Raw genomic sequence first — 25,758 nt, 5'->3', positions numbered from 1 at the left:
ACTCTCCAGAATAGTTTGATGGCAACTGTGCCAGAGCAACAGCCCAAAAGTCATTAGCATATAACTCTTACTTAAAATCAAGAACATCTGAATCACTTTCCCAATTTAAAATTGCTAGAAATCATGCTAAAGCCGTATTAAATCTATCTAAATAAAACTTTCTTCAAAAGCAAGCATCAAAACTACTTATCAACCCTAATGACAATAGAATATTCTGGTCAACTCTTAATTCTTTCAATAATAACTTTAACAAGTCATCTTCCATTCCCCCACTAAAATCTTCAGATGGCAATATTACAAATGACCCGCGTGGGAAAGCAGATATCTTTGCTAGTACCTTTGCCAGAAACTCTACCATAGACGATACCAGCCAGAATGTCCCAGTACTAGAACTTGACTCTCCCGAAAATCTCCAACTTAAAATACAGACAAGATACGTAAAATCCATCCTAGACAATTTACCTACAAACAAAGCTCCAGGCCCAGATGGAATTCCGCCAATTGTTTTGAAAAAGTGTTCCCCTGAACTTGCCTCTGTTTTAGCTAAATTATTCAGACTATGCATACGTACTTCTTTATTCCCAAATTCATGGAAAGAAGCCAATATCCACCCAGTTCCGAAGAAAAAAAGGTCGTCTGACCCCTCCAATTACAGACCAATAGCTGTCACATCTTCTCTTGGTAAGGTATTTGAAACTTTAATTAATAAGCACATTGTTAAACATCTTTTATATATATATATATATATATATATATATATATATATATATATATATATATAACAGAACGGAGGAAGGAAAAACAAATGGGTAAAAAAAAAATAATCCATACACCAGATTACTGGTGTCCTCTGTTCATAAAATATCTGTAACAGTTAGACTTGAACAGTTGTGGGTTGAAATTTGGAGGGAAACAACTCTGGGGAAGCGAGTTCCAGAGAGATGCAGTTTGGGGAAGGAAAGAATTCTGATAGGCAGAAGTTCCGCAATATGGCTGAGTGACATTCCAATCATGAGCGCTACCAGATGCCCGTGTAGCACGAGGGAAGGCATGGAGAGGTGGCACCATGGACGCAACTTCGTCTGAGCATTTGCCAAAAAAATATCTGTAAAATAATGCAAGGGAGGCGACATTCCTTCTTACTTGCAGGGGAGGTAATTTATATGTAATGGCAGGGTTGTTAATGATTCTAACAGCTTTGTTCTGAATTCTGTCTAGTTGTCTTAATGCAACCTCTCCACAACCATTCCACAAGGGTGAGCAATATTGAAGTTGAGAGCGCACATGACTCTTATAAATTATAGCTAACTGCTGATCGGCGAAGAAGTTACGGACTCTGTACAATAATCCAAGTTTCTTTGAGGCGGTTTTAGCAAGTGATCTGACATGAGAGGTCCAGCTGAGGGCACTGTTAAGTGAGACACCAAGAATTTCAATACTTTTGGAGATGGGAATATTAGTAGCACTGAAGGAAATGTACCAATCTGGCAATATCTGTCTATTAGTAAACTGTATATATTTAGTTTTACTAGCATTAAAAGAGACAAGGTTGTTTTGTCCCCATTCACTGATTGTAGATAGATCTTGATTTATGGAGATGGCTGTACTGAGTTGAGAGGTAGAGATATTAGACTTTGTAAATGGATGTCTGAGTGTGAATGAACTATGTAGTGTTGAGTCATCTGCATATGAGTGAATGGGATTGTGGGTGACAGATAAGAGATCATTAATATGAACCAGAAATAGGGTTGGCGCCAGAACTGATCCCTGCTGCACGCCGGCGTTAATTGAGTGGAAATTCGAATATACATCATCTACTTTTACTCTTTTTTCCTGTCACTAAGATAAGAAGAAATCAAAGGAACAAAAGACGTTAGTCCATAGCAAGGGAGTTTGGACAGCAGGGAACGGTGCCATACTCTGTCGAAAGCTTTAGAGATATCAAGAGCTACTGCATGAGTTTCTCCAAAAAGATCAATTGATTGATGGATGGTATGAGTTAAGAGATTGAGTATGTCAATGGTGGAGATTTCGTGGCGAAAACCATATTGTCTATCACTAATTAAGTTGTTGGATTCAAGTTGGATTCATCAAAGCCTCATTAGTTAACCCTCCCACACCTCCCCTTTCTGAACCTGTCAGGGTGACCCGATGGCACTTTGACAGGGCAGACTGGGATGGATTTAGAAATTATCTTGCTGATGTTCCATGGCAGTCCTTCTTCTCTAGTGATCCTAATTCTACCCAGTCCCACATTTGCGACTTAATACTAGCTGGTATGGATTTATTCATACCAAGTCAACAATTCACTAAAAGATCAAACTCTCCAAAATGGTTTGATGGCAATTGTGCCAGAGCAACAGCCCAAAAGTCATTAGCATATAACTCTTACTTAAAATAAAAAACATCTGAATCACTTTCCCAATTTAAAATTGCTAGAAATCATGCTAAAGCTGTATTAAATCTGAATCAAACTTTCTTCAAAAGCAAGCATCAAAACTACTTAACAACCCTAATGACAATAGAATATTCTGGTCAACTCTTAATTCTTTCAATAATAACTTTAACAAGTCATCTTCGATTCCCCCAATAAAATCTTCAGATGGCAATATTACAAATGACCAACGTGGGAAAGCAGATATCTTTGCTAGTACCTTTGCCAGAAACTCTACCATAGATGATACCAGCCAGAATGTCTCAGTACTGGAACTTGATTCTTCCGAAATTGCCCCACTTAAAATACAGACAAGATACGTAAAATCCATCCTAGACAATTTACCTACCAACAAAGCTCCAGGCCCAGATGGAATTCCGCCAATTGTTTTGAAAAAGTGTTCCCCTGAACTTGCCTCTGTCCTAGCTAAATTATTCAGACTATGCATACATACTTCTTTATTCCCAAATTCATGGAAAGAAGCCAATATCCACCCAGTTCCGAAGAAAGGAAGTTCGTCTGACCTCTCCAATTACAGACAAATAGCTGTCACATCTTCTCTTGGTAAGGTATTTGAAACTTTAATTGAGGAAAGGGTGCATGGTGGCCGGGGATAGGGTGTCCGTCTGTCTTCTGTATGGCTATCTCTTATGATACTTATGAAAATGTTAGAAAAATCAAACATCATGTAAGAAATAATTTTACTTAATCTGACTATGAATACAAACAAATGCAGCTTTTTAAAGCTACTGTTACCTATGATGATAATGCAAATGTTTACTGGTATGTACACTATGTATATTGCGAAAGCATGTATTGGCCTTGATTGTATGTGTGTGTGTGTGTGTGTGTGTGTGTGTGCTTACACAAATCTTAATTATTAGAAGCCAAGCGTATCAAGGATAAGGTTGTATATTAGTAGATGAGGTAATGAAGGGCATGGTGTAGACTGCAGACTGAGACACTGTGTAGCAGTAGTGGGAAAAACATTCGAGCCTTCACAGGACCTCGGGCCCGCCTTGCTATGAACGTCTAAATTCCCGCCACAGTCGCTGTGTCCGTATGCGTCCAGTCGCAACTTTACTTTGTTTTGTTATATGTCGCTCAGGTTTATCTTCAGAAAGTTTAAAGGAACATATTTATCATTAAAGATATTGCTTTCATTTGTATCTCTATAATCCGGTATCTTACAAATAAATGAGGTGCCTTGGTGAGAACATAAAGTCAATTTGGTGAACGTTCAGACACAACAGAAACTGACCAATCACCGCCTGAAAGCTTCGCACAGTATTACCAAATCCACCTGTCCTCAGCTGCCAAAATCAGTGCGTCAGATTCCGTGAAACCGAGTATAGTTTTTCCATGAGGTAAAAAAAAAAAAAAAAAAAATGAGCTAAAGCATAACACCACTACGGTACTTCATAAGTGTAATAATAATGATATTAATAATAATAACGATAACAATAATAATAATAATAATGATACTACTACTACTACTACTACTATTAATTATTATTATTATTATAACAATAATAATAATAATTGGAAGCAGAAGAGGGAAAGGAAACAGAAGACGAAGAAGAACCAAAAGAAGAAGACCACCACCACCACCACCACTACCACCACCACCACCACTACCACCACCACCAACAACAACAACAACAACAACAACAACAACAACAAGGGCAACAGCAACAACAACAGGTACAATAAAGAGGACTAACAACAGACATAATAACAAAATACACTACAACAACAAGAACAGTGAGGTCGAGGCGGACATGCAATTGTGTTATGTATTCACCTGATGATTTGGATGTCACGTGATGATGGGTTGGCATGGCAACGGGATTACCTGACCATTGTGTTACTCTTTCTCTCTCTCTCTCTCTCTCTCTCTCTCTCTCTCTCTCTCTCTCTCTCTCTCTCTCTCTCTCTCTGCATTTAATTTATATACATAGAGCTAATACCGTACTCTAGATAGCCTTTATCCCTTTTTCACTCTAACTTGGCCCAGATTTTTGTCCTTTTGTCGCTTGCTTTACGTAGCTCTGTGGCGGAGTTAATAATACCCCTCTAACAGCTTTCCACAACACTTCTTCGTGACTGGCATCTTAATCTAGCGTCAGTCTACGAGATGAACATGGGCAGACGGGAATTTTATGTCAAGTTAGAGTAAAAAGAGTATAGGAGTCCCGTTCCCTGAGGCCCGCCAGTGACCTTCCTGCGTTGCAATTTGTCCACAATATCTCCACCATGTTGTTGTTTTTCTAGAGGAAGAATGTGGCCTTGAAGAAGCCACCTCTCCACACAGTGCAGTGACGCCATCCTTCTCGCATTTATTTGATAGCGAATCTCTCATTTTTATTCTAGTTAAATTATTAGAAGTGAAGGACATTTGTGCCATGGATGTGGATTTGACAGAAAGCGTTAGGAGATATACATTGAGGTGGTTTGGCCATGTGGAGAGGATGGAGAGCGAGAAACTAACGAGGAGAGTTTATGTGATTTATGGGGAACGTGGGAGAGGGAAGGAGAGACCGAGGACGAGGTGGAATGGGGAAAAAGGGAGGGGGAGATCGCGTATGAGATGCAGGAATTTGGTGAGGAAGTATGTAAGAGGGGTGTGTGAGTTAGGAGGAAGGCAGCGTAGTGGAAAGGAACGGGGTGACATGGAGGTGGTTTGTTTGTTGCCACCCCTTACATGATTGATGCGTCTGGCTATAGATAGACAGATTGAAAGATTGATAGGTAGATAGATATAATGTTTTCCTCAGCTAAGTGGGCCATAGGGGCCTGTAGCTGGTTAGGCCCGTATTCCTGTAGGGAAGCTCCTTAACACTTTTCTATAAGAGATTTATTTCGCTTATAACACTTTACAGTCCTCCCCTCTGTTACATAAATCCATCTAATATCGCCATACTCTGCATAAACAATGTACAAAAGGATATTAAATCAGACATTTTAAAAAATAAATAGGTAAGAAAGAGGTGTTAGGGAACCTCCTTACCCGACGAGAATACATGCTTTGGTTATCAGCTGAGGGAAGTTTGATAGGTCTTAGTTATGGGGTAAGAATCAGCCTCCTTGGTTTCTAGTCAAATTAACCCTCCAGGCTGACACATCTGGTCATTAATGGAACTGAAAGAGGTTGTGAGGTGGGAATAAGTCTCCTTGGTTATTAGTAAAATTTACCCTCCAATCCGACAACATTTGGCCATTAATGTAGCTGGCTAATATTCCTACACTGAGAGAGGCTTGGTATGTTTCTCTGTCCTAATATTTCACCTCTTCTCCTTGTCACTTTCCTCTGCTGGCTATATTCCTGAACTGAGAGAGGCTTGTTATGTTTCTCTGCCGTAATATTTCACCTCTTCTACTTGTCACTTTTCTCTGTTGGCTATATTCCTGAACTAAGAGAGGCTTGTTTTATTTTCCTGCCCTAATGTTTCACCACTTTTTCTTGTCACTTTCCTTTGGTGGCTAACATTCCTAAGCTGAGAGAGTAATGGTATGTTTCTCTGCCCACTGATACAAAAGTTAGCCTAATAGTTCACCTTCTCTACTTGTCACTTTTTTCTGCTGCCCTAATATTACACCTCTCCTGCTTGTCCCTTTCCTCTACTGGCTAATATTCTTGAGCTGAGAGAGGCTTGGTATATTTCTCCGGCCATAGATCAATGTGATTGACAATAACTAAGTGTTAATTATATTTATTAGGATAATGAGCAGTTAAACCTCTGACTTACTGTACTGTACGTGTGTATGTATATATGTAACATTGTTGGGTATTACAGTGAAGGCTGAGAAAGACAGTGAAAGTTTGAAAGTATAGTGAAAGCCAGGATGCAAAGTGAATGTTCGGAAACACAATAATACAGTATAGTGAAGACAAGGAAACAACGAAGAATGGATCGTAGAATGATGATAAGGAAAACAACTGAGAGAGGAAATCAAAATGAAGATAAAGAAGCACAGTGGAGATATGTCAAGAATATAAACAAGCGTAGGGAAATTAGAATCACAAAGGATGGAAGACATTGAAGTTAAAGCTACATACATAAATAAAACACACACACACACACACACACACACACACACACACACACGCAGAACACGCTAGGCAAGATCAAGGTCATCGAGATGCAGGGATCTCTGAGAAATGTGTGTCTTGTTCTGGTGTGAAGAGCGTCAGGCCTTGACTATGCGCATCAATATTACGCCGTTAAGGGATACGATATTGATACTGCCGTTATTAGCATTCTATACACTGAAAGTTGTAGATTAAATGATGGTAGGGAGATAAATGGCCATCGTGAGTCTCAGCCATAATCTTGCAAATGTCTTGGACCCGAAATCTCATCATATACAACTAAAACGGCTCAGCAAATGAAGTAATAACCAAAACAACTCAGCAAATAAAGAACAAAAGAAGAGATCTCGCTTAATCAAAAAACAACTAAAATAGCTCACCAGATTAAGTAAAAAAAACAACAAAACAACCCAGCAATACAAAAGGCACAGGAAATTAAAAGAACAAAAACAAAAGAGCTCAGGAAATAACAAAACGTAATAAAAACAGCTCAGCAAGACAAAAAGCAACCAAAACATCTCAGCAAGTAAAAAGAAAAAAAAGACAACCAAAACTGCTCAGCAAATAGAAACAACAAAACAGTTCAGTAAGTCAAAAAAAACACAATAAAAAAGCACAACAATTAAACAAACACAATAAAACAGCTCAGCCAGACAAGATACAACAAAATCTGCTCAAAAAGTAAAAACGCATTCAAAATAACTCAGCAAATAGAAAAAAAAAAAGAACATAAAAACGGCTCAATTAAAGCAGAACAAAACATCTCAACAAATAAAAACACAACAAAACAGTTCAGCCAAATGAAAAAAAAAGACGACAAGACTGCATAGCAAGTAAAAAAAAGACACAACCAAAATAGCACAGCAAGTCTAAAAACATGCAGCAAAAAAAGCTCAGGAAGCATGGAAGTGGACAGAAAACATACCAGTTGCTGGATACATTCCTAATAAAAAAAACGAGAAAAATTTTTGGATCCTACCCCCCCCCGGAGAAAAAGAAAAAAAGAAAAATCCTTTAATGGCCACTGCTTCCCTGGGGGCAGCTTCGATGGTTTCTTAAAAGCAAGGTGAAGGAAAACGAAACCTAACACGAACAGAAGGAACTTGGTCACCATCTTGCCTCTTCTCTCTCTCTCTCTCTCTCTCTCTCTCTCTCTCTCTCTCTCCTCGCTGCTGCACCAATAGTGCTGTATGATATGCACGGGACGCTGCACCCGCCGTTCCACGCATGCGCAATCATTCTTTCAGAACAGAGGGGAGCATGGGAGGGGGTAGCTGGGGATAACCCAGGACCGCACCTGCGGGGGTCCACACCCTCCAAGATAGTGTTATGACGGTGGATAACAGAGCATATGTCACTGGATAATGAAACACTGGATTTCTAAATATAATATATATAAGGAAGTAGGAATATTTATATCTAAACACTTTAAAACAAGGCTGTGTAAAACATTTACAGCAGGTACAGAAATAATTTTTTCTTAAAATATTTTAAAGCATCTTTTCTATGACAACCTTCTTCCTTATCGTCAGTATAAGTTCCGTCAGGGAGGCTCCACTGACGATCTTCTCACCTACCTTTCAGAGTCCTCATCATCTTCCTTTCGGGATTTTGGCGAAAGCTTTGCCATTGCACTTCACAACTCATAGGCTTTCGATCGAGCCTGGCATAAATCTTTAATTTTCAACCTGCCTTCTTAAGGTTTCGTTCCTTCTGTGCCTCAACTCTAGCTTCCTTTCTGGTCGTTCTATAGCTGCTGTTGTAGACGACCTCCGTTCTTCTCCTAGAGTTATCAATAGTGGTGTTCCTCAGGTCTCTCTCCTATCACCAATTCACTTCCTTTTATTCATCAGTGACCTTCTAAGCTGTACATCTAACCCTATCCACTCATGTGTTGGTGACTCCACCCTTCACCCTTCCATTCGCTTCTCTCAGCGTCCATCTCGGCAGTTACTTCAGCAGACAAGGGATGAGGCAATGGAACACGTAATATTTGACTTGGTTCATATCTCTGATAGGGGCAAAATAAATCTTGTTTTTAATTCATCAAAAACTTAGTTCTTACATCTTTCAACTCATCAAAATCTTCCGCAGGAGTATCCTCTAACATTTAACAATATGGCAAACCTGTCTTCTGACTTGGGCTCGTATTCTTATGGGTTAAAGAAGCTCCCTAACACCTCTTCCTAATCGATTTGTTTTCCTAATTGCTCCTTACGATCCTTGTCATTTAAGTCATTCAAATACCACCATATCCATCATAAATAACATACAAACGAATATTACAAACATGTATCCAAAAATAAATCGCTAGTGAAGTAGTGCTACAGAGCTTCAAAAAGTATCAGGAAAACAGGTCTTGGTCCATAATTCTGACTGAAGTAAAAAAAAAAATGTTTTTATTGCATCATAAACTCAATATCCACATGTTATGTTTAACAAATTACTGCTCATTATACATGTGGTGAGAGGGATCCTGAGATGGATAGATTAATAGATAAATAGACAGATATATAGACAGATATATAGACAGATAGATAAACAGATAAATGGGTGCAGACGGATCGACAGATGGAGATACAGTACGGAAAAGGATGGCTAATGAGACACATCAACATAAGATACATCATTTAATCTAACAACATGTAACATAAGCACCGAAATGGGACATGGATGGATAGACAGATAGGCAGATACTTAGACAGATAGACTGATAGATAGATAGACAGATAGATAATTAGACTTATAGATAGATTCAGATATAAAATAGATTTATAAAGAGTAATATATTTGCATGAGTTTATCCCTTTTTCTAGTTACATGTATCGCAATAAAATACAATGAAACTAAATCCACTGTATAAAATGGTGCTAAAATTGGACAGATTTTTAATTATTTCTTTCCCCATTGGATACTGAGTATACGTGACTCTACAATGAATGTGGATCCAAGGTGTGTGATGCAGCCTTGGGAACTGATCTTTTCTTTATTCTCTCTCTCTCTCTCTCTCTCTCTCTCTCTCTCTCTCTCTCTCTCTCTCACACACACACACACACACACACACACACACACACACACACACACCGCTCGCTGGTGCAGTGGTAACGTTCTCGCTTGCCAACTGGTGGATGGGAGTTCGCGCCTCGCTCAGGTTGCGAAAAGTCTCACTGACGAAGTGGGTGGTTACTGTCCCCCTTGAGCAAGGGGACGGGTGTGTGTGTGTGTGTGTGTGTGTGTGTGTGTGTGAAGGTCACAGCCTTGCCCTTAGATCGGACTATATGAGCTCTCAGCTCCCTTCCGGGAGAGTAAAAGCTGACGATCACGACCATCATGTGATCCTGACCGACCCGGTGAATTACACACACACACACACACACACACACACACACACACACACACACACACACACACACACACACACACACACACACACACACACACACACACACACACACACACACACACACACACACACACACACACACACACTGTAACAATCCGCCGCGTGGTTATCTAGTTACGGGGCGGACTCTACATTTGGTGTAAGGTAAAGACACAAGAAACAGAGTGGAACTTAACTATACTTTAATATTAAACCTTACACTACAAAAAGTACCTAACAACATTATGACAAGTAACAAGGTTAATGACAAAGATTAAAGTTATAACACTTAAACAGTAGTTACTGCACAAAGAACAAGACAAATAGATCAGGTAGTTAAGCAAACGGACAAAGGGAAACAGCTACAGGCAAGATACAGAATTATATGATATACAAATAATACAAAATTGATATACACCCTCTTCCACGTCACAAGGTCACCGAGCACCGTTACCGTGAGGGAGGTGAATGGGGCGGTGTAAACCCACTCAGGGAGGAGGAACACTGTCAGCCGTTAATAGTGAGAGTCTGCCTTCTCTTTTTTTTTTTTTTTTTTTTTTTTTTTCCGGCCTATCAACCATTGGGTGCCTTCTCTGACTGAAGCAGCGGTATATATACCCCCACGGGTGAAGCCCGGCTTGTTTCACCTAGCCGTGTGGGGCTCCGAGGCGGTGATCCAACCGTAACGAGGGAGCCCAGCACTCCAGCAGTTTAGTGGGGGCGTCACAACACACACACACACACACACACACACACACACACACACACACACACACACACACATCAGCGCTCCGTACCGAACCAACACGGCCAGTGGCATTACCTAAATTAGTATCTTTGTTTGAGTCAAGCTCTGTACCAGGTTAGACTAAATGATTTTTCATTATTTAAAAGAAAAAAACAATAAGTTTAAACAAGACTATTTCAAACAGAAAAGAGAACCAAGAGGAAAAAATGCGCTGAGTCAGCTGAGGTTTGTTTAGACTACAGCGAGACGGGGAAACTGTACATACTCTGTAAGTACATACTCTGTTCTTTTAGTATTGCAAAATGGATACATACTTTAGTAAAGCAAATTTGGAAGAGAAAAGGGATAAAGGTAAAAAGCAAAATGATGATTTCTACCAAGAACTGGTTGAAGTGGAGACTCACAATAGACTGGTTGAACGTGTAAACAAACTAGAAATGGCTTTCAAAAATGAAATTGATGAAATAAAGAAGCAGATGCACTTGCAAAAGGAAGAAATAGAAAAATTAGGAAGGGAGGCCAATAAGAAAGACACAACCATCAGTGAACTAACAGTGGAATTGAGTACACTTAGGAAGAAAATGAGTGAAATGGCAAGTACAGTAGTCAATTGCGAGAGTGTTATGGAAGAGTTAGAAAATGACACAGAGACAATTAGGCAAGTAAGCAGTCTTATAGACCAGAGCAGTGATATTGAGGAGAAGATAACACAGGTGAATGAAGCTGTGCAAAGCTACAAGAATGATGTGGAAACCACGTATGCTGAAATGGTGAAAGTAAAGAAAGACTTAGAAACAAGGGTGGAGGAAAAAAGCATTAAAAAGAAAGTGAAAAGAATAATCCAAAACAATCCAAAGTTAGTCAGAGATTCAGTAGATATAAACAAATCTATATTAATCACTGGTATAGAAGAGGAAGAAGTAAAAAACAAGATCACATGAGACAAAAAGGAGATGGCAAATGAAATGAGCTTACTGAAAGAAGTATCAGAGGAAATCTGTAGTAAAGACATAGAGGAACACAAAAGGTTAGGGAAATACGAGAAAAGCAAGACAAGACCTCTAAAGGTGACTTTCCAGAGTGTAAACACTGTGGAAGAGATACTAAAAAATGCAAAGAATCTTATGGAAAAAGAGGAGTTCAAAAATGTATGGATAAAAAGATGCCTAACACAAGAGGAACTGGAATTACTGAAAGAGAGAAGGGAGGAAGCAAAAACAAAAAATGAGGGAAGATCAGAAGAGGAGAAGAAGAAATGTTTTTTTTACAAAGTAACAGGATTGCAGGTACGAAAGTGGTACACAAACAGGATGGAAGAAAAAGGAGGAAGGTAGTAGAACCATGTCATGACAAGTATATAAACAAGATGATAAAGTTGATGTACTCAAATGTGGATGGAATGGTATCTAAATTACTAGAGAAGAATGATTGTGTCAGAAAAAATGAACCACAAATAATATGCCTAACTGAAACAAAATTAACACCAAGGATATCCAATGACATACTAAACTTAGAGGAATACAATATAGGGAGAAGAGACAGAAATTTAAAAAAAGGAGGAGGAATTATAATATTAACCAAGAAAAATCTAAAAGTCAATGAAATAAAACTAGATATACCATCACAAGTAGAACTGATTGCAGTAGAGATCAACACATCTGAAGGAAAAGTAATTGTAGCCAATTTGCACATGCCTCCCAGATCAAACACATGGGAAAGAGACGAATATGAGGACCTGGCAGAGAGTACAATTCAGAGTTTAAGATCATTACTACATAAAATGGAAGAGAAATCGGAATGATTATACTAACTGGGGATTTCAATACAAATATGAATTGGAATACTCTAGATATAATTAGCCAAGAAAGCTGCTGGGACCAAAAGCTCCTGGATCTCGTGAAAGAGCTTTTCCTAACGCAACATGTGAGGGAAACCACCAGAAAAAGAGGACTTGATGTACCTTCAGTGCTAGATCTAATATTTACTAGGCAAGAAAATGATATTGACAGTTTAATATATCACCCTCCACTCGGCAAAAGCGATCATGCAGTATTAAATTATAACTTCAAGATAGCATATGACATAGTAAACAGCAATGACAGTTACAAAAAGAGCCTAAACTATAAAAAGAGAAATTATCAAGACCTAAAGAAGTATTTCTTAGAAGCTGATTGGGAAAATGAGCTTAGAGGACAAGATTTAAATGCTGTATATAAAAAATTCTGTGAATTTTATGAAATAGGAGTCCAGAAGTACATCCCACAGCACAAAGAAGCAGATAAGAAAATACAGAAATGGTTCAATTCAGAATGTAAAAAATCAAAAGAAAGAAGAGATTTGTTGTGGAATAGATACAGAAGACACAATAGTGAAAGGGCGTATAATAATTACAAACAGGCAAGAAACGATTATACAAGAATAAGGAGGGAAGCCCAAAAACAGTTTGAGGAGGATATAATAAATAAAAGTAGTGATCAACCAAAGCTGTTTTACAGCTATATCAGAAGCAAAACCAAAGTAAAATATATATTACAATCCATTACGGACGAGGGAATCACTTATACACAAGAGAAAAATATTTGTGAAGCACTAAATAAGAATTTCCAATTAGTTTTTACAGAAGAAAAAAATTTTGAGAGGGACTATGTGGAACATGCATGTCCACACATACTACCAGATATACAAATAGCAGAAAAAGTAATACAGGAGGAGTTAAGTAGATTAGACAGAGGAAAAGCAAGTGGTCCTGATGAAATTTCATGTTGGGTATTACGAGAATGTGCAAAGGAGTTAAGTAAACCATTATTTTTAATTTTCAAGAAATCCTTGAGTCAAGGTAAACTACCTGATATTTGGAAAAAAGCAGATATTGTCCCCTTATTCAAGAAAGGAAATAGACAAAATCCACTCAACTACCGACCAGTATCACTGACTAGTGTTGTAAGCAAGGTATTAGAAAAGCTTATAAGAAAAGCTTGGGTAAATCATCTAGAAGGAAACAGTATGATAACAGAAAGACAGTTTGGTTTCAGAGAAGGAAAATCATGTGTTACTAATCTGTTGAGCTACTAGGACAGAGTAACAAACACAATACAGGAAAGGGAAGGAAGGGTGGACAGTATCTATTTAGATTTCAAGAAAGCTTTTGACACAGTACCACACCAAAGACTTTTATGGAAACTGTACCATCAAGGAGGAATTCGAGGCAAACTGTTTTGTTGGATGCAAGACTTTCTCATAAAAAGAGAAATGAGAACAGTACTAAGAGGAAACTTCTCATCATGGAAAGAAGTGACTAATGGAGTACCACAGGGTTCAATGCTGGCACCAATCATATTTTTAGTGTATATAAATGATATAAACAGTAACACTGGACATGAGGAGCTATCTGAATATGTCTGCAGATGATGCAAAAATACAAAGGAGAATTACTAACACAGAGTCTTGTAAAGAGCTACAAGAAGAATTAAATAAACTTCATGAACGGAGTAGTACATGGCAAATGGAATTCAATGTGGACAAGTGTCATGTAATCAAGTTTGGTAAAAGTGGAAAAAGACCTGATTCAGATTATAAGTTAGGAAATAAAACCCTATACACATCAGAAAGAGCGAAAGACCTAGGTGTGGTTATCAATAACAGACTATCTCCGGCTGACCACATCAGCGAGAAGGTACGGAACATGTATACACTGCTTGCAAATATGAGAATAGCATTCACATAAATAAATGAACACATGCTAAGAAGGATAATAACATCATTCATTAGACCAACCCTGGAATATGCATCAGTAGTATGGAGTCCTCATCTCAAAAAGCACATAGACAAGATTGAAAAAGTTCAAAGGGCCGCTACAAGATGGATACCAAGCTTAAGGGACCTAAGCTACGAAGAACGACTAAATAAACTGAATCTACCAACACTACAGGAGAGAAGGAAAAGAGGTGATATGATAATGCTATATAAGTGCATACCAGGAGAGGAGAAAATAGACATAAATGATTACTTAACATATGGAGAAGCATCAGCAAGAGGACACTGCAAAAAACTGCCTAAGAAGAGAGGTGATAATGACGTAAGGAAATTCAGTTTCCCAAACAGAGCAATTGATCAATGGAATCACTACCGAATGAAATAGTGTGTGCCAAAACAATTCACAAATTTAAGGATATGTACGAAAAATATGGTTTAAGACACGGGACAGTACGAGCTTGACTCATTCCTGTAAAGATACAATTAGGTAAGAACACACACACACACACACACACACACACACACACACACACACACACACACACACACACACACACACACACACACACACACACACACACACACACCTTTTCCCTTCCCTCTCTCCTTCCCTTCTACTCCTTCCTCCTCCCACTCTGTCTCTCCTCAATCACCACCCTGTACGGCTTTGGGGTACTGAGAAATGTTATGTATGGTTCTCTCTCCGTCTTCAGCGTCTCTCCCTGCGGCGGTGAGAAGGTGAAATTCTTCAACAACGCCGTCAGAAGCACAAAGATCTCTACCTTGGCCAAACTTTCCCCAACGCACACCCTGCGACCTGTGGAGATGAGGCTGGAATGAGAGCTGGTGTGGACTGGAATAGGAGCTGGTGAGGACTAGAATAAGAAATGGTGTGGACTGGAATAAGAACTGGTGTGGACTGGAATAAGAGATAATGTGGGCAGGAATGAGAGCTGCTGTGGGCTGGAATGAGAGCAGGAGTGGACTGGAATAAGAGCTAGTGTGGACTTGAAAAAGACCTGGTTTGAACTAGAATAATAGTGTTGACTGAAGAAACAGATCATGTGGGCTGGAATAAGAGCTGGTTTGGGCTGGAATAAGAGCTGGTGTGGGCTGGAATAAGAGGTGGAATAAGGGGTGGAATAAGATCTCGTGTGAGTAAATATAAGAGGTGGAATAAGAGGTGGAAGATTGGCTGGTGTGGGCTGGAATAAGAGCTGGTGTTATCTGGAATAAGAGCTGGTGTGGGCTGGAATAAGAGCTGGTGTTGGATGGAATAAGAGCTGGTGTGGGCTGGAATAAGAGCTGGTGTGGGCTGGAATAAGAGCTGGTGTGGGCTGGAATAAGAGCTGGTGTGGGCTGGAATAAGAGCTGGTGTGGGCTGGAATAAGAGCTGGTGTGGGCTGGAATAAGAGCTGGTGAGGGCTGGAATAAGAGCTGGTGTGAACTGGAATAAGAGCTGGTGTGGGCTGTAATAAGAGCTGCTCTGGACCGGAAAAAGGGCTGATGTGGGCTGGAATAAAACCTGGTGTGGGCTGGAATAAGAGCAGCTGTGAACTGCAAAAAGAACTGGTGTGGACTGTGTTACATAGCCTATGATTTCATCATCCTTTGTGTAATTCTAACGTACAGTATGCTGCATGTTTGATCACGAGCGTGTTCTACCTCACTACCCCCGTCTTCCCTTATAGTAGAGTAAGTCGTTCTTTCTGTTGTTCAGTGCAGGAGTGTCAACTCTTTGTCCCCTCTGGCTTCATTTGCGCGTCCTTCTTACAAGTTGTATCAAGCTCTGCCGGCCCTTATATAATGAGCTCAGTCTCTGCATTAATTGCCACTTAGATCTACTCCTCATTTTGCTCACATCTCTGTCCTCCCCTGTACAGTTGTTATTATTGTGAGTGCTCAGGAAGTCTCCAACCATCTAGCAGCTGTGTAATTTGAGTATGAGTGTTATTACATTTTGTTCTTGTACTGTATAGCATAAGGTGTTAATTTGTAGGCCTAGTGAGGTTTTTGTGATTAATGTAAAGTTTGGATGTCAGTCATTGTTAATAATATTTTGTATCTGTAATAATATATCTTGCATTCACTCAGTATTATCTAGTATTCTCATTTTATCAGGGCTGACTTAGATAAATTTACTCATGCTAATTTCGTGTTAATAGAGGCTATTCCAGTTAACCATATATTTAACCTGTTTTTTGCCATTACATTATCCTTATGAGTCCTGAATGTTTTGTTGTTAGTTTGAGCATTAAACTTTAACTTGTAATTTTACCTAACTCTTTTGTTTTGAACCTGGAACTTTACGGGACAGTAGTGATTTTTAGTATTCTCACTTAAAGTGTACATTATCTTTCTCTGTTCCGTAACATAAATTTGGCGACCTCTTATCAGGATATTCAGGATATTATCATAAGGATATTGCTTGATATTTTGTGACTGTGATTTATTCATGATGTCTACTATTACTACGCTTGATGAAGCCAAAGATTTTTTGTCAAATGTGCAAACAGTGTGTGATGTAGAAAACAGAACAAAGAATGAACTTAAGCTTGTTGCTCAACAATTGGGAATTGCTGTTCGCTCTCATCATTCTAAAGATCAAATTGTTGACATGATTAATGAAAGCTTGTTTAATGTAACTCCTCGAAATGAGCAAACGCAGATTGAATTAGCTAAGTTACAGCTAGCCCTGCAGGAGGCTCGTGTTAAGGAGGCTGAATTTCAGGCAAATGTTAAGGAGGCTGAGTTTCAGGCTCATGCTAAGGAGGCTGAGTTTCAGGCACAAGTTGAACTTGCTAGGATTCAGGCAGACCATGAGTATCGCATGAAACAAGGTGGAACTGGATCATCTAGCTCTGATGATTTTGATGTGGCTAAAAATGTTAAACTTGTCCCTCCTTTTAATGAATCTGATTTAACTAAGTATTTTCAGTTGTTTGAGAGAGTAGCTACAGGTTTTAATTGGCCCAAAGAGTATTGGCCAGTACTCCTTCAAACTGTTCTCACCGGTAAAGCTCAAGTAACTTATGCATCTTTGCCTCAGGATCAATCTGATAATTATGATGTAGTTAAGAGCTTGATTCTTAAGGCCTATGAGCTTGTTCCTAAAGCCTATAGAGTAAAATTTAGGACAACTTATAAGCAAGATAAGCAATCCCATGTTGAGTATGCAAAAATCAAAGAAGATCTGTTAGAGCAGTGGTTAAATTCTAAGAATGTGGATTCTGATTTTGACAAATTTAAGCAGATGATTTTGCTGGAGGATTTCAAAAGGTGTATTAGTAAAGATGTAAGCCTATATCTTGATGAGAGAAGAATAGATAATTTGTCTGATGCTGCAGTTTTAGCTGATGAATATATTCTCACTCACAAGAGATATTCTAGAGAGAAAAGGAAAGCTGAGAGTAAGTACGTTGCCTCTACTCAGAGTACAGGTAACAGGAAAGAGAATAAAGATGATGTTTCTCAGGAAGCAAATACCAGTTTCACCTCTAGATTTCAGAAAAGTAAATGTACTTATTGTAGTAAGCTTGGTCATACTACGGAGAAATGTTTCAGGAGACAGCGTGATGTGAACAAAAAGGAGTCTTTAAATATTCAGTCAATTGGTCTAGTGTCCACCCTTGAGAGTTCCCAGAATTCTTTAACCGAGTTAACTGAACCTGCTTTGAGGGGTAAATTAAATTCTCATGATGGAGCTCCTCTTTTGAGCAGTGACGTGGGTGACACTCTCAAGAGTTCATGTGCTAATTTCCTGTCTGATGGTTTTGTCAGTCCTCTGGACAGTAATGACAGGAAATCAGTTAAAATATATCGTGATATAGGTGCTTGCCAATCCCTTATGCTGACCAGTGTTATAGGCTCTAATGTTAATTCCTCTGATGAAATTGTAATCTTACAAGGTGTAGGGAATAATTACTTCTCTGTCCCTCTGTGCAGAGTGAATTTAAAGTCTGGTTTTGTTAATGGTTCCGTTATGGTTGGGTTGGTTGAGACACTCCCAATGTCAGGTGTAACTTTCTTACTTGGAAATGATATTGGTGGAAGTCAAGTGTGTCCAGCTCCTCAGTTGTCTAGTGAGCCAGTGGCTGCGGCCCAGGATTGTGATGTCCCTGATGTGTTCCCTGCATGTGCTGTCACTAGGGCTAAGTCTAAAGTTACTGGTGACTTAGAGGATAATGATGATGATGATGATGTTATCCTAGCTGACACTTTTCTTGCTAATTTGGACCACTCACCAGATGAGGCAGTACCCCGTAGTGTTGATAATTTGTCCCGTCAAGAGTTGGTTGAGTTGCAGGTTGCTGACCCTGAGTTGAAAGGTCCAGCTAACTCTGCTAGCAGTGAGGAAGAGTCAGCTGGTGCTTCTACTTGTTATTATATAAAGTCAGGAGTACTTATGAGGAAGTGAAGACCCCCAACAGCATCAGCCGACTGTGAATGGGAGGTTGTACATCAAGTTGTCATCCCTCGTGTTTGTAGGCATGATATCATTCGAGTGGCTCATGATTCCAGTTTGGCAGGACACCTTGGAGTGAGGAAGACTGTAGCACGCATTTTGAAACACTTCTACTGGCCAGGTATCTTCAGGGATGTTTCCTGGTATTGTAATTCTTGTCACACCTGTCAAGTTGTGGGGAAGTGTAATCAGACCGAAAAGGTTGCACCTCTAGTTCCCATTCTTCCTTTTGAGGCGCCATTCACCCGTGTGTTGGTGGATATTGTGGGCCCTCTTCCTAAGACTTCTTCAGGATTTTCTTATGTGTTGACCCTGATTGATATGGCTACTCGTTATCCTGAAGCCATTCCACTTAGAAATATCTCAGCAAAGAACATGGTTAAGGAAATGCTGGGGTTCTTCACAAAGTTTGGTCTGCCCAAGGAGGTACAGTCAGACCGGGGAAGTAATTTCATGTCAAATGTTTTCAAGCAGTCTCTGAAAGAGTTGGGCATCACCCAGATCACGTCTTCAGCTTACCATCCCCAGACCCAAGGAGCATTGGAGAGATATCATCAAACACTCAAATCGATGCTCAAGAAATACTGTTTGGAACATCAGAAAGACTGGGATAAAGGTCTTCCATTCGTTGTATTTGCCACAAGAGAATCTCCAAATGAATCACTGGGCTTCTCACCCTTTGAACTACTGTTTGGCCATGAAGTAAGAGGACCCCTTAAGCTACTCAAGGAATGCTGGCTGTCGGAGGAAGATGACGTCAACCTGCTGGAGTATGTGATGAAGTTCAAAGAACGGCTGTCCACTGCTTTACAGCTGGCGAGAGAGAATTTAGGAGCTGCTCAGGAGAAGATGAAGACTTGGTATGATAAGAAGTCCAGGTTACGCCACTTTCAGCCAGGAGATCAGGTTTTGATTCTGCTACCAGTGCATGGGCAACCTCTTCAAGCCAAGTTTAGTGGTCCTTACTTCGTGGAGAAGAACTCAGTGATGTCAACTATGTCATCGCCACACCAGATCGTAGAAAGAACAAGCAACTTTGTCACATCAACATGCTAAAGTTATATCACAGGCGGGACGAAAATAATCCAGTCTGCACTGTAGCTCTTCCACCCGAGTCTGCAAGTGAAGTTCTCCCATGAGCTCGAGTGATAGTTTGGGGAAGAATCCTGATATCATGAATGATCTCCAGACTAAGCTTTCTCATCTAGCTCCCGAGGAAAGGCAGGAGTCTTCGTCATTACTGCAGGAGTACCCGCAAGTGTTCCGTGCCACTCCAGGAAGAACCACTGTGTTGATGCATGATGTCGATGTTGGAGACACAAAGCCAATTAAATTGCCTCCTTACCGTGTGAACCCAGTGAAAGTTCCTCTCATCGAGAAGGAGCTTGGCTACCTGTTGGACCACAAGATGATTGAGCCCTGTCGGAGTGAGTGGAGTTCTCCTGTCACTCTAGTCCCTAAACCAGGTGGGTCACAGCGAATTTGCATTGATTACAGACGTGTTAATCAGATAACCAAAACAGACACTTACCCTCTCCCTCGTGTGGAAGATTGCATAGACAAGATCGGAAAGGCTAGGTACATAAGTAAGTTTGATTTGTTAAAGGGATACTGGCAAGTACCTATGACTGAATGTGCTAGGGAGATCTCATGTTTTGTAACACTAGGAAAGACTTTTGCATGTTCTGTAATGCCATATGGTATGAAGAATGCACCAGCCACATTTCAGAAGCTCATGAATGTTGTAACAGAGGGTTTGGCAGGGTGTGTTGTTTATATTGATGATGTATTAATCTTCAGTGACAACTGGAAAGATCACCTATGCCATGTCAGTAAATTTCTTGACCGTTTGGTTCAGGCTAATCTTGTAGCTAATTTATCAAAGTGTGAGTTTGGTCAAGCTAAAGTTCAGTACCTTGGGTACGTAATTGGTGATGGACATGTTGCACCACCAGGAGCTAAGGTTCAGGTTATAAGTGATCTTCCCAGACCTAAAAGTAGGAAAGAGCTACAAAGATTTTGGGAATGGTAGGTTATTACAGGAGATTTGTTCTTAACTTTTCAATTCTTGTATCACCACTTACAGACCTACTGAAATAGGGAGTTAAATTTGTCTGGACCGATAACTGTGAATCCTCTTTCAACAAACTTAAAGCTATCCTATTAAGTCAGCCAGTGCTCGCTACTCCAAATTTTGCTAAGCCTTTTAAGATGGCTGTTGATGCAAGTGATACAGGAGCTGGGGCTGTTTTGCTACAAGAGGATGATCAGGGTATTGAACACCCTGTATCTTATTACAGTAAGAAGTTCACTCCACCTCAAAAGAACTACTCAACTATTGAGAAAGAGCTTTTGGCCTTGATTTTGGGTTTACAGCATTTTTCATTTTATCTGTGTTCTGGTTTTGACCCCATAGTCATTTATACCGATCATAACCCACTGAAATTCCTTAGTAAGTTTAAAGATAAAAATCAGAGATTGACAAGATGGAGTCTACTTCTTCAGGAGTATTCATTAGACATACAACATGTCAAGGGGAAAGAAAATGTTATTGCAGATTGCTTATCTAGACTTTAGACAGATTGTTTTAGAGTAATAAGAAATTTCCTTTGTAAATTTCTTTTTCTTTGTGGGGAGGTGTTACATAGCCTATGATTTCATCATCCTTTGTGTAATTCTAACGTACAGTATGTTTTTACCTCACTACCCCCGTCCTCCCTTATAGTAGAGTAAGTCGTTCTTTCTGTTGTTCAGTGCAGGAGTGTCAACTCTTTGTCCCCTCTGGCTTCATTTGCGCGTCCTTCTTACAAGTTGTATCAAGCTCTGCCGGCCCCTATATAATGAGCTCAGTCTCTGCATTAATTGCCACTTAGATCTACTCCTCATTTTGTTCACATCTCTGTCCTCCCCTGTACAGTTGTTATTATTGTGAGTGCTCAGGAAGTCTCCAACCATCTAGCAGCTGTGTAATTTGAGTATGAGTGTTATTACATTTTGTTCTTGTACTGTATAGCATAAGGTGTTAATTTGTAGGCCTAGTGAGGTTTTTGTGATTAATGTAAAGTTTGGATGTCAGTCATTGTTAATAATATTTTGTATCTGTAATAATATATCTTGCATTCACTGAGTATTATCTAGTATTCTCATTTTATCAGGGCTGACTTAGATAAATTTACTCATGCTAATTTCGTGTTAATAGAGGCTATTGCAGTTAACCATATATTTAACCTGTTTTTTGCCATTACATTATCCTTATGAGTCCTGAATGTTTTGTTGTTAGTTTGAGCATTAAACTTTAACTTGTAATTTTACCTAACTCTTTTGTTTTGAACCTGGAACTTTACGGGACAGTAGTGATTTTTAGTATTCTCACTTAAAGTGTACATTATCTTTCTCTGTTCCGTAACAACTGGAAAAAGAGCATGTATTAGCTGGAATAAGTGCTGGTGTAGAATAGAATAAGAGCTGGTGTGAACTGGAATAAGAGCTGGTGTGGACTGGAGTAAGAACTGGTGTGGACTGGAAAAAAAAGCTGATGTGGGCTGGAATAAGACCTCGTGTGGGCTGGAATAAGAGCAGGTGTGAACTGCAAAAAGAGCTGGTGTGGACTGGAATAAGAGCATGTATTAGCTGGAATAAGTGCTGGTGTAGTCTAGAATAAGAGCTGGTGCGGACTGGAGAAAGAGCTTGTATGGGCTGAAATAAGACATGGTGTGGGCTGGAATAAGAGTTGGTGTCAGCTGGAAAAAGAGCTCTTGTGGGATGGAATAAGAGCTGGTGTGGACTGGAATAAGATTTGGTGTGAGCTGGAATAAGAACTGGTGTGGGCTGGAATTAGAGCTTGTGTGGGCTGGAATAAGGGTTAGAATAAGGACTAGAATATAAACTGGTGGGGACTGGCTTAAGAGCTGTCGTGGTCTCGAAAAGGAGCTGAAATAAGGGCTGGAATAAGAGGTGGCATGGGCAGGAATAAAAGCTGATGTGGACTGAAGTAAGAGCTGGTGTGTTCTGGAATATGCTGGTGTAGGCTGTAATAAGAGCTGGTGTGGACTGGAATAATAGCTGTTGTGGACTGGAATAAGAGCTGGAGTGGGCTGGAATAAGAGCTGGTGTGGGCTTGAATAATGGTTAGTGTGGACTGGAAAAAGAGCTGGTGTAGGCTGCAATAACAGCTGGTGTGGACTGGAATAATAGCTGGTGAGGGCTGCAACAAGAGCTGGTGTGCACTGGAATAAGAGCTGGTGTGGACTTGAAGAAGAGCCAGGAAAATGACAATGTATGACAATAAGAATATATCGGATTCACTATAGCTTGGCAGAAAAATGGCCGTCCCTAGATCGTGAATGCTGAGTTATAACAGTAGATTAGCATAAGAGGATGCTAGTCATGAAGAAATCCTGTGGAAAAGAGGGAGAACCATAGTATTGTCTAGGCTCTGAGCTACAAGAAATCTATCAATCAATATACCTAGGCTGCTTCCCCCAAGAAATGGAGGTAGCCGAGACAGGAAGACACAATCCTAATTAACTCATCCACACAAACATATTCATTCGCTTCTTAGCCCCAGGGGGAGAAGGGACAGATCCTCACCGCACCACACCGCACGAGGGTCAACTGCGCAGTACTGTCAGCGACACCTGCAACAGGGCCCGACAGCAGAGCTGGTTTACCTCTGCCACATCATAATGGACCCATCCCCTTACCCACTCCTTTCCTGATCAGCTGATCAGACCAAATGCAGGAGAATATCCCCTAAGGGCTGCGTCATCATTTGTTCATTCACAATCTCTCTCCAATTATTTCTATCACTCTTCCTTGCTCAACAGACATCCCTCTCGCATCCAGCGCTTTTTTCACACTGTCCAGCCATTCTATCTGTGGTGTTCCTCTCAGCCTTACACTTCTCATATCCGATCATATTATCTTTTTCACCAAGCACCGATCATCCATTCTCTCCATATTACGCCCAAACCATCGCAACACCCTTTGCTCAACTCAATCAGTCATGTGCCGCACAACTCCAGTTCTCCTTCGCACTTCATCAATTCTCACTCGATCCATATGCGCCAATCCACACATACTCCGCAGACACCTCATCTATATTACATTCAAACTATTCCTCTCTGCTACACTAATATTCCAAGTTTCAGCCCCATATAACACAGTCAGCGCCACAACACTCCCATACAGCCTTCTTTTTGCATCCATTCTAAGCGAACAACATCTGAACACTTTTTCACTCCTCCAAACACCTTTCATATTTTATTCATTCTAAACTTCACTTCTGCATCTATTCATCCATCCACAGCGACATGTGACCCTAAATACTTAAAACAATCTGCCTCCTTAAGCAACTCACCCTTCAAAACTATATTCCACCTCCAACCATCTACGGACCTCGTACAATTCCACACTTTACTAATATTCTCACTTACTCTCAATTTCCTCCTTTCACACACCTTTCCAAACTCTTCTATCAACTGTCTCAATCTCTCCTCTGAATTAGCCACCAGTGCAGTATCATCCGCAAACAGCAGCTGATTCAGATTCCACTCACTACGATCATCATTCACAAGCCTCAGACCTCCACCTAACACTTTTGCATTCACCTCCCTTACAACACAATCCATGTGAATAATAAACAATCAAGGCGACATTACACATCTGTGCCGCAGCCCCTCTCTCTTGGGAAACCTATCACCTACAGTATTTCCCACTCTTACATTTGCTCTACTATTTACAAAAAAAAAAAAATCACTTCTTTTTGCAACCTACCATTAAGTCCACGCAACCTTAAAACAGTCCACAAATCCTCCCTATCAATTCTATCATACAATTTCTCTTAATTCATGAAAGCCTAAAACACATCTTTACCTCTGGTTAAATATTTTTCACACACCTGTCTCACAGCAAACACCTGATCCACGCATCCCTCCCTCTCCTAAAGCAACACTGCTCATCACCAATCACTTCCTCTGTACCCTGTCAAACTCTCTTATTACTGACAACACTCAAAAGACTTATACCCCTAAAAGCTAGTATATTCATACTTATGACCCTTACCTTTATACAACGGAACCACATAAGCACTTACCCACTCAACTGGCACCATACCTCTCACAAAACACATTCAACAGTCTTACTAATCACTCAACTATAGTCGCTCCACCAACTTTCAGGCATTCCACAGCACACCCATCCATACCTACAGCTTGCCCTGTTTTCATCTTCTTTATTGCCTCCTGTACTTCTTCCAGTGTGATCAAAGAATCATTCAGCTCTCACAACACATTCATTCCTTGCACCCTTCCATCTGCCACATTTTCAGTCTCTCTCTCCTCCTCCACATTCAGCAATCTTTCAAAATACTCCGCCCATCTCTCCCTTACTACATCCATCTCAGTTAACATCCTTCCATCCTCTCCGTTTCCTCGATCTTCCTTCCCAGACTCTCCCTTTCGCACCCTTTTTGCCTCCTTCCAAAACATTTTCTTATTCTGTTGAAAATTCACTGTCATCCACCTACGCCACCTCTCATCTTCTGTCACTATAGCATCATGCATAGTCCTTCTCGCCCTATTCCTCTTTTCCTTATACCTCTCACATCATACCTCATCCTTCCTCTGCAGCAACACTTCATATCCACGTTTCTTCTCAGCCACAGCTATACTTACTTCCTCGCACCACCATTCTCTTCCCTCTCTAACACCACCACCCACTCGTCTTACACCACATGCTTTTTCCGCATGCCCTACCACAGCACTCTTAAACAACTGCCATTCCTCCTCCACACTGCCATTTTCCTGATCTTTCACTGCGCTCCACTCGTCTTTCAATTTCTCCTGATACTCTGTCATTTTCTCTCTTTTATCCAACTCATTCA

The 25,758-nt window shown here is 40.1% G+C and overlaps 1 protein-coding gene across 1 annotated transcript in view; it reads right to left on the bottom strand.

Moving 5' to 3' along the window:
• Positions 1 to 15,009: 15,009 nt before the first annotated feature.
• The window catches only part of LOC145397474 (cytochrome P450 2L1-like), a 30,716-nt gene continuing 19,967 nt past the window's right edge, over positions 15,010 to 25,758 (bottom strand). The window contains exon 10 of the mRNA XM_080270528.1: positions 15,010 to 15,227. Within this exon, the coding sequence (XP_080126654.1) occupies positions 15,025 to 15,227 (203 nt within the window). The 3' untranslated portion in view covers positions 15,010 to 15,024. The remainder of the gene's footprint in view (positions 15,228 to 25,758) is intronic.

This window comes from Coenobita brevimanus, chromosome 41 (assembly GCF_032717465.1).
Source record: "Coenobita brevimanus isolate Jiangsu-jjx chromosome 41, ASM3271746v2, whole genome shotgun sequence".
NCBI classification, from domain to species: Eukaryota; Metazoa; Arthropoda; class Malacostraca; order Decapoda; family Coenobitidae; genus Coenobita; species Coenobita brevimanus.
This window is presented reverse-complemented; position numbering and strand designations above follow the sequence as displayed.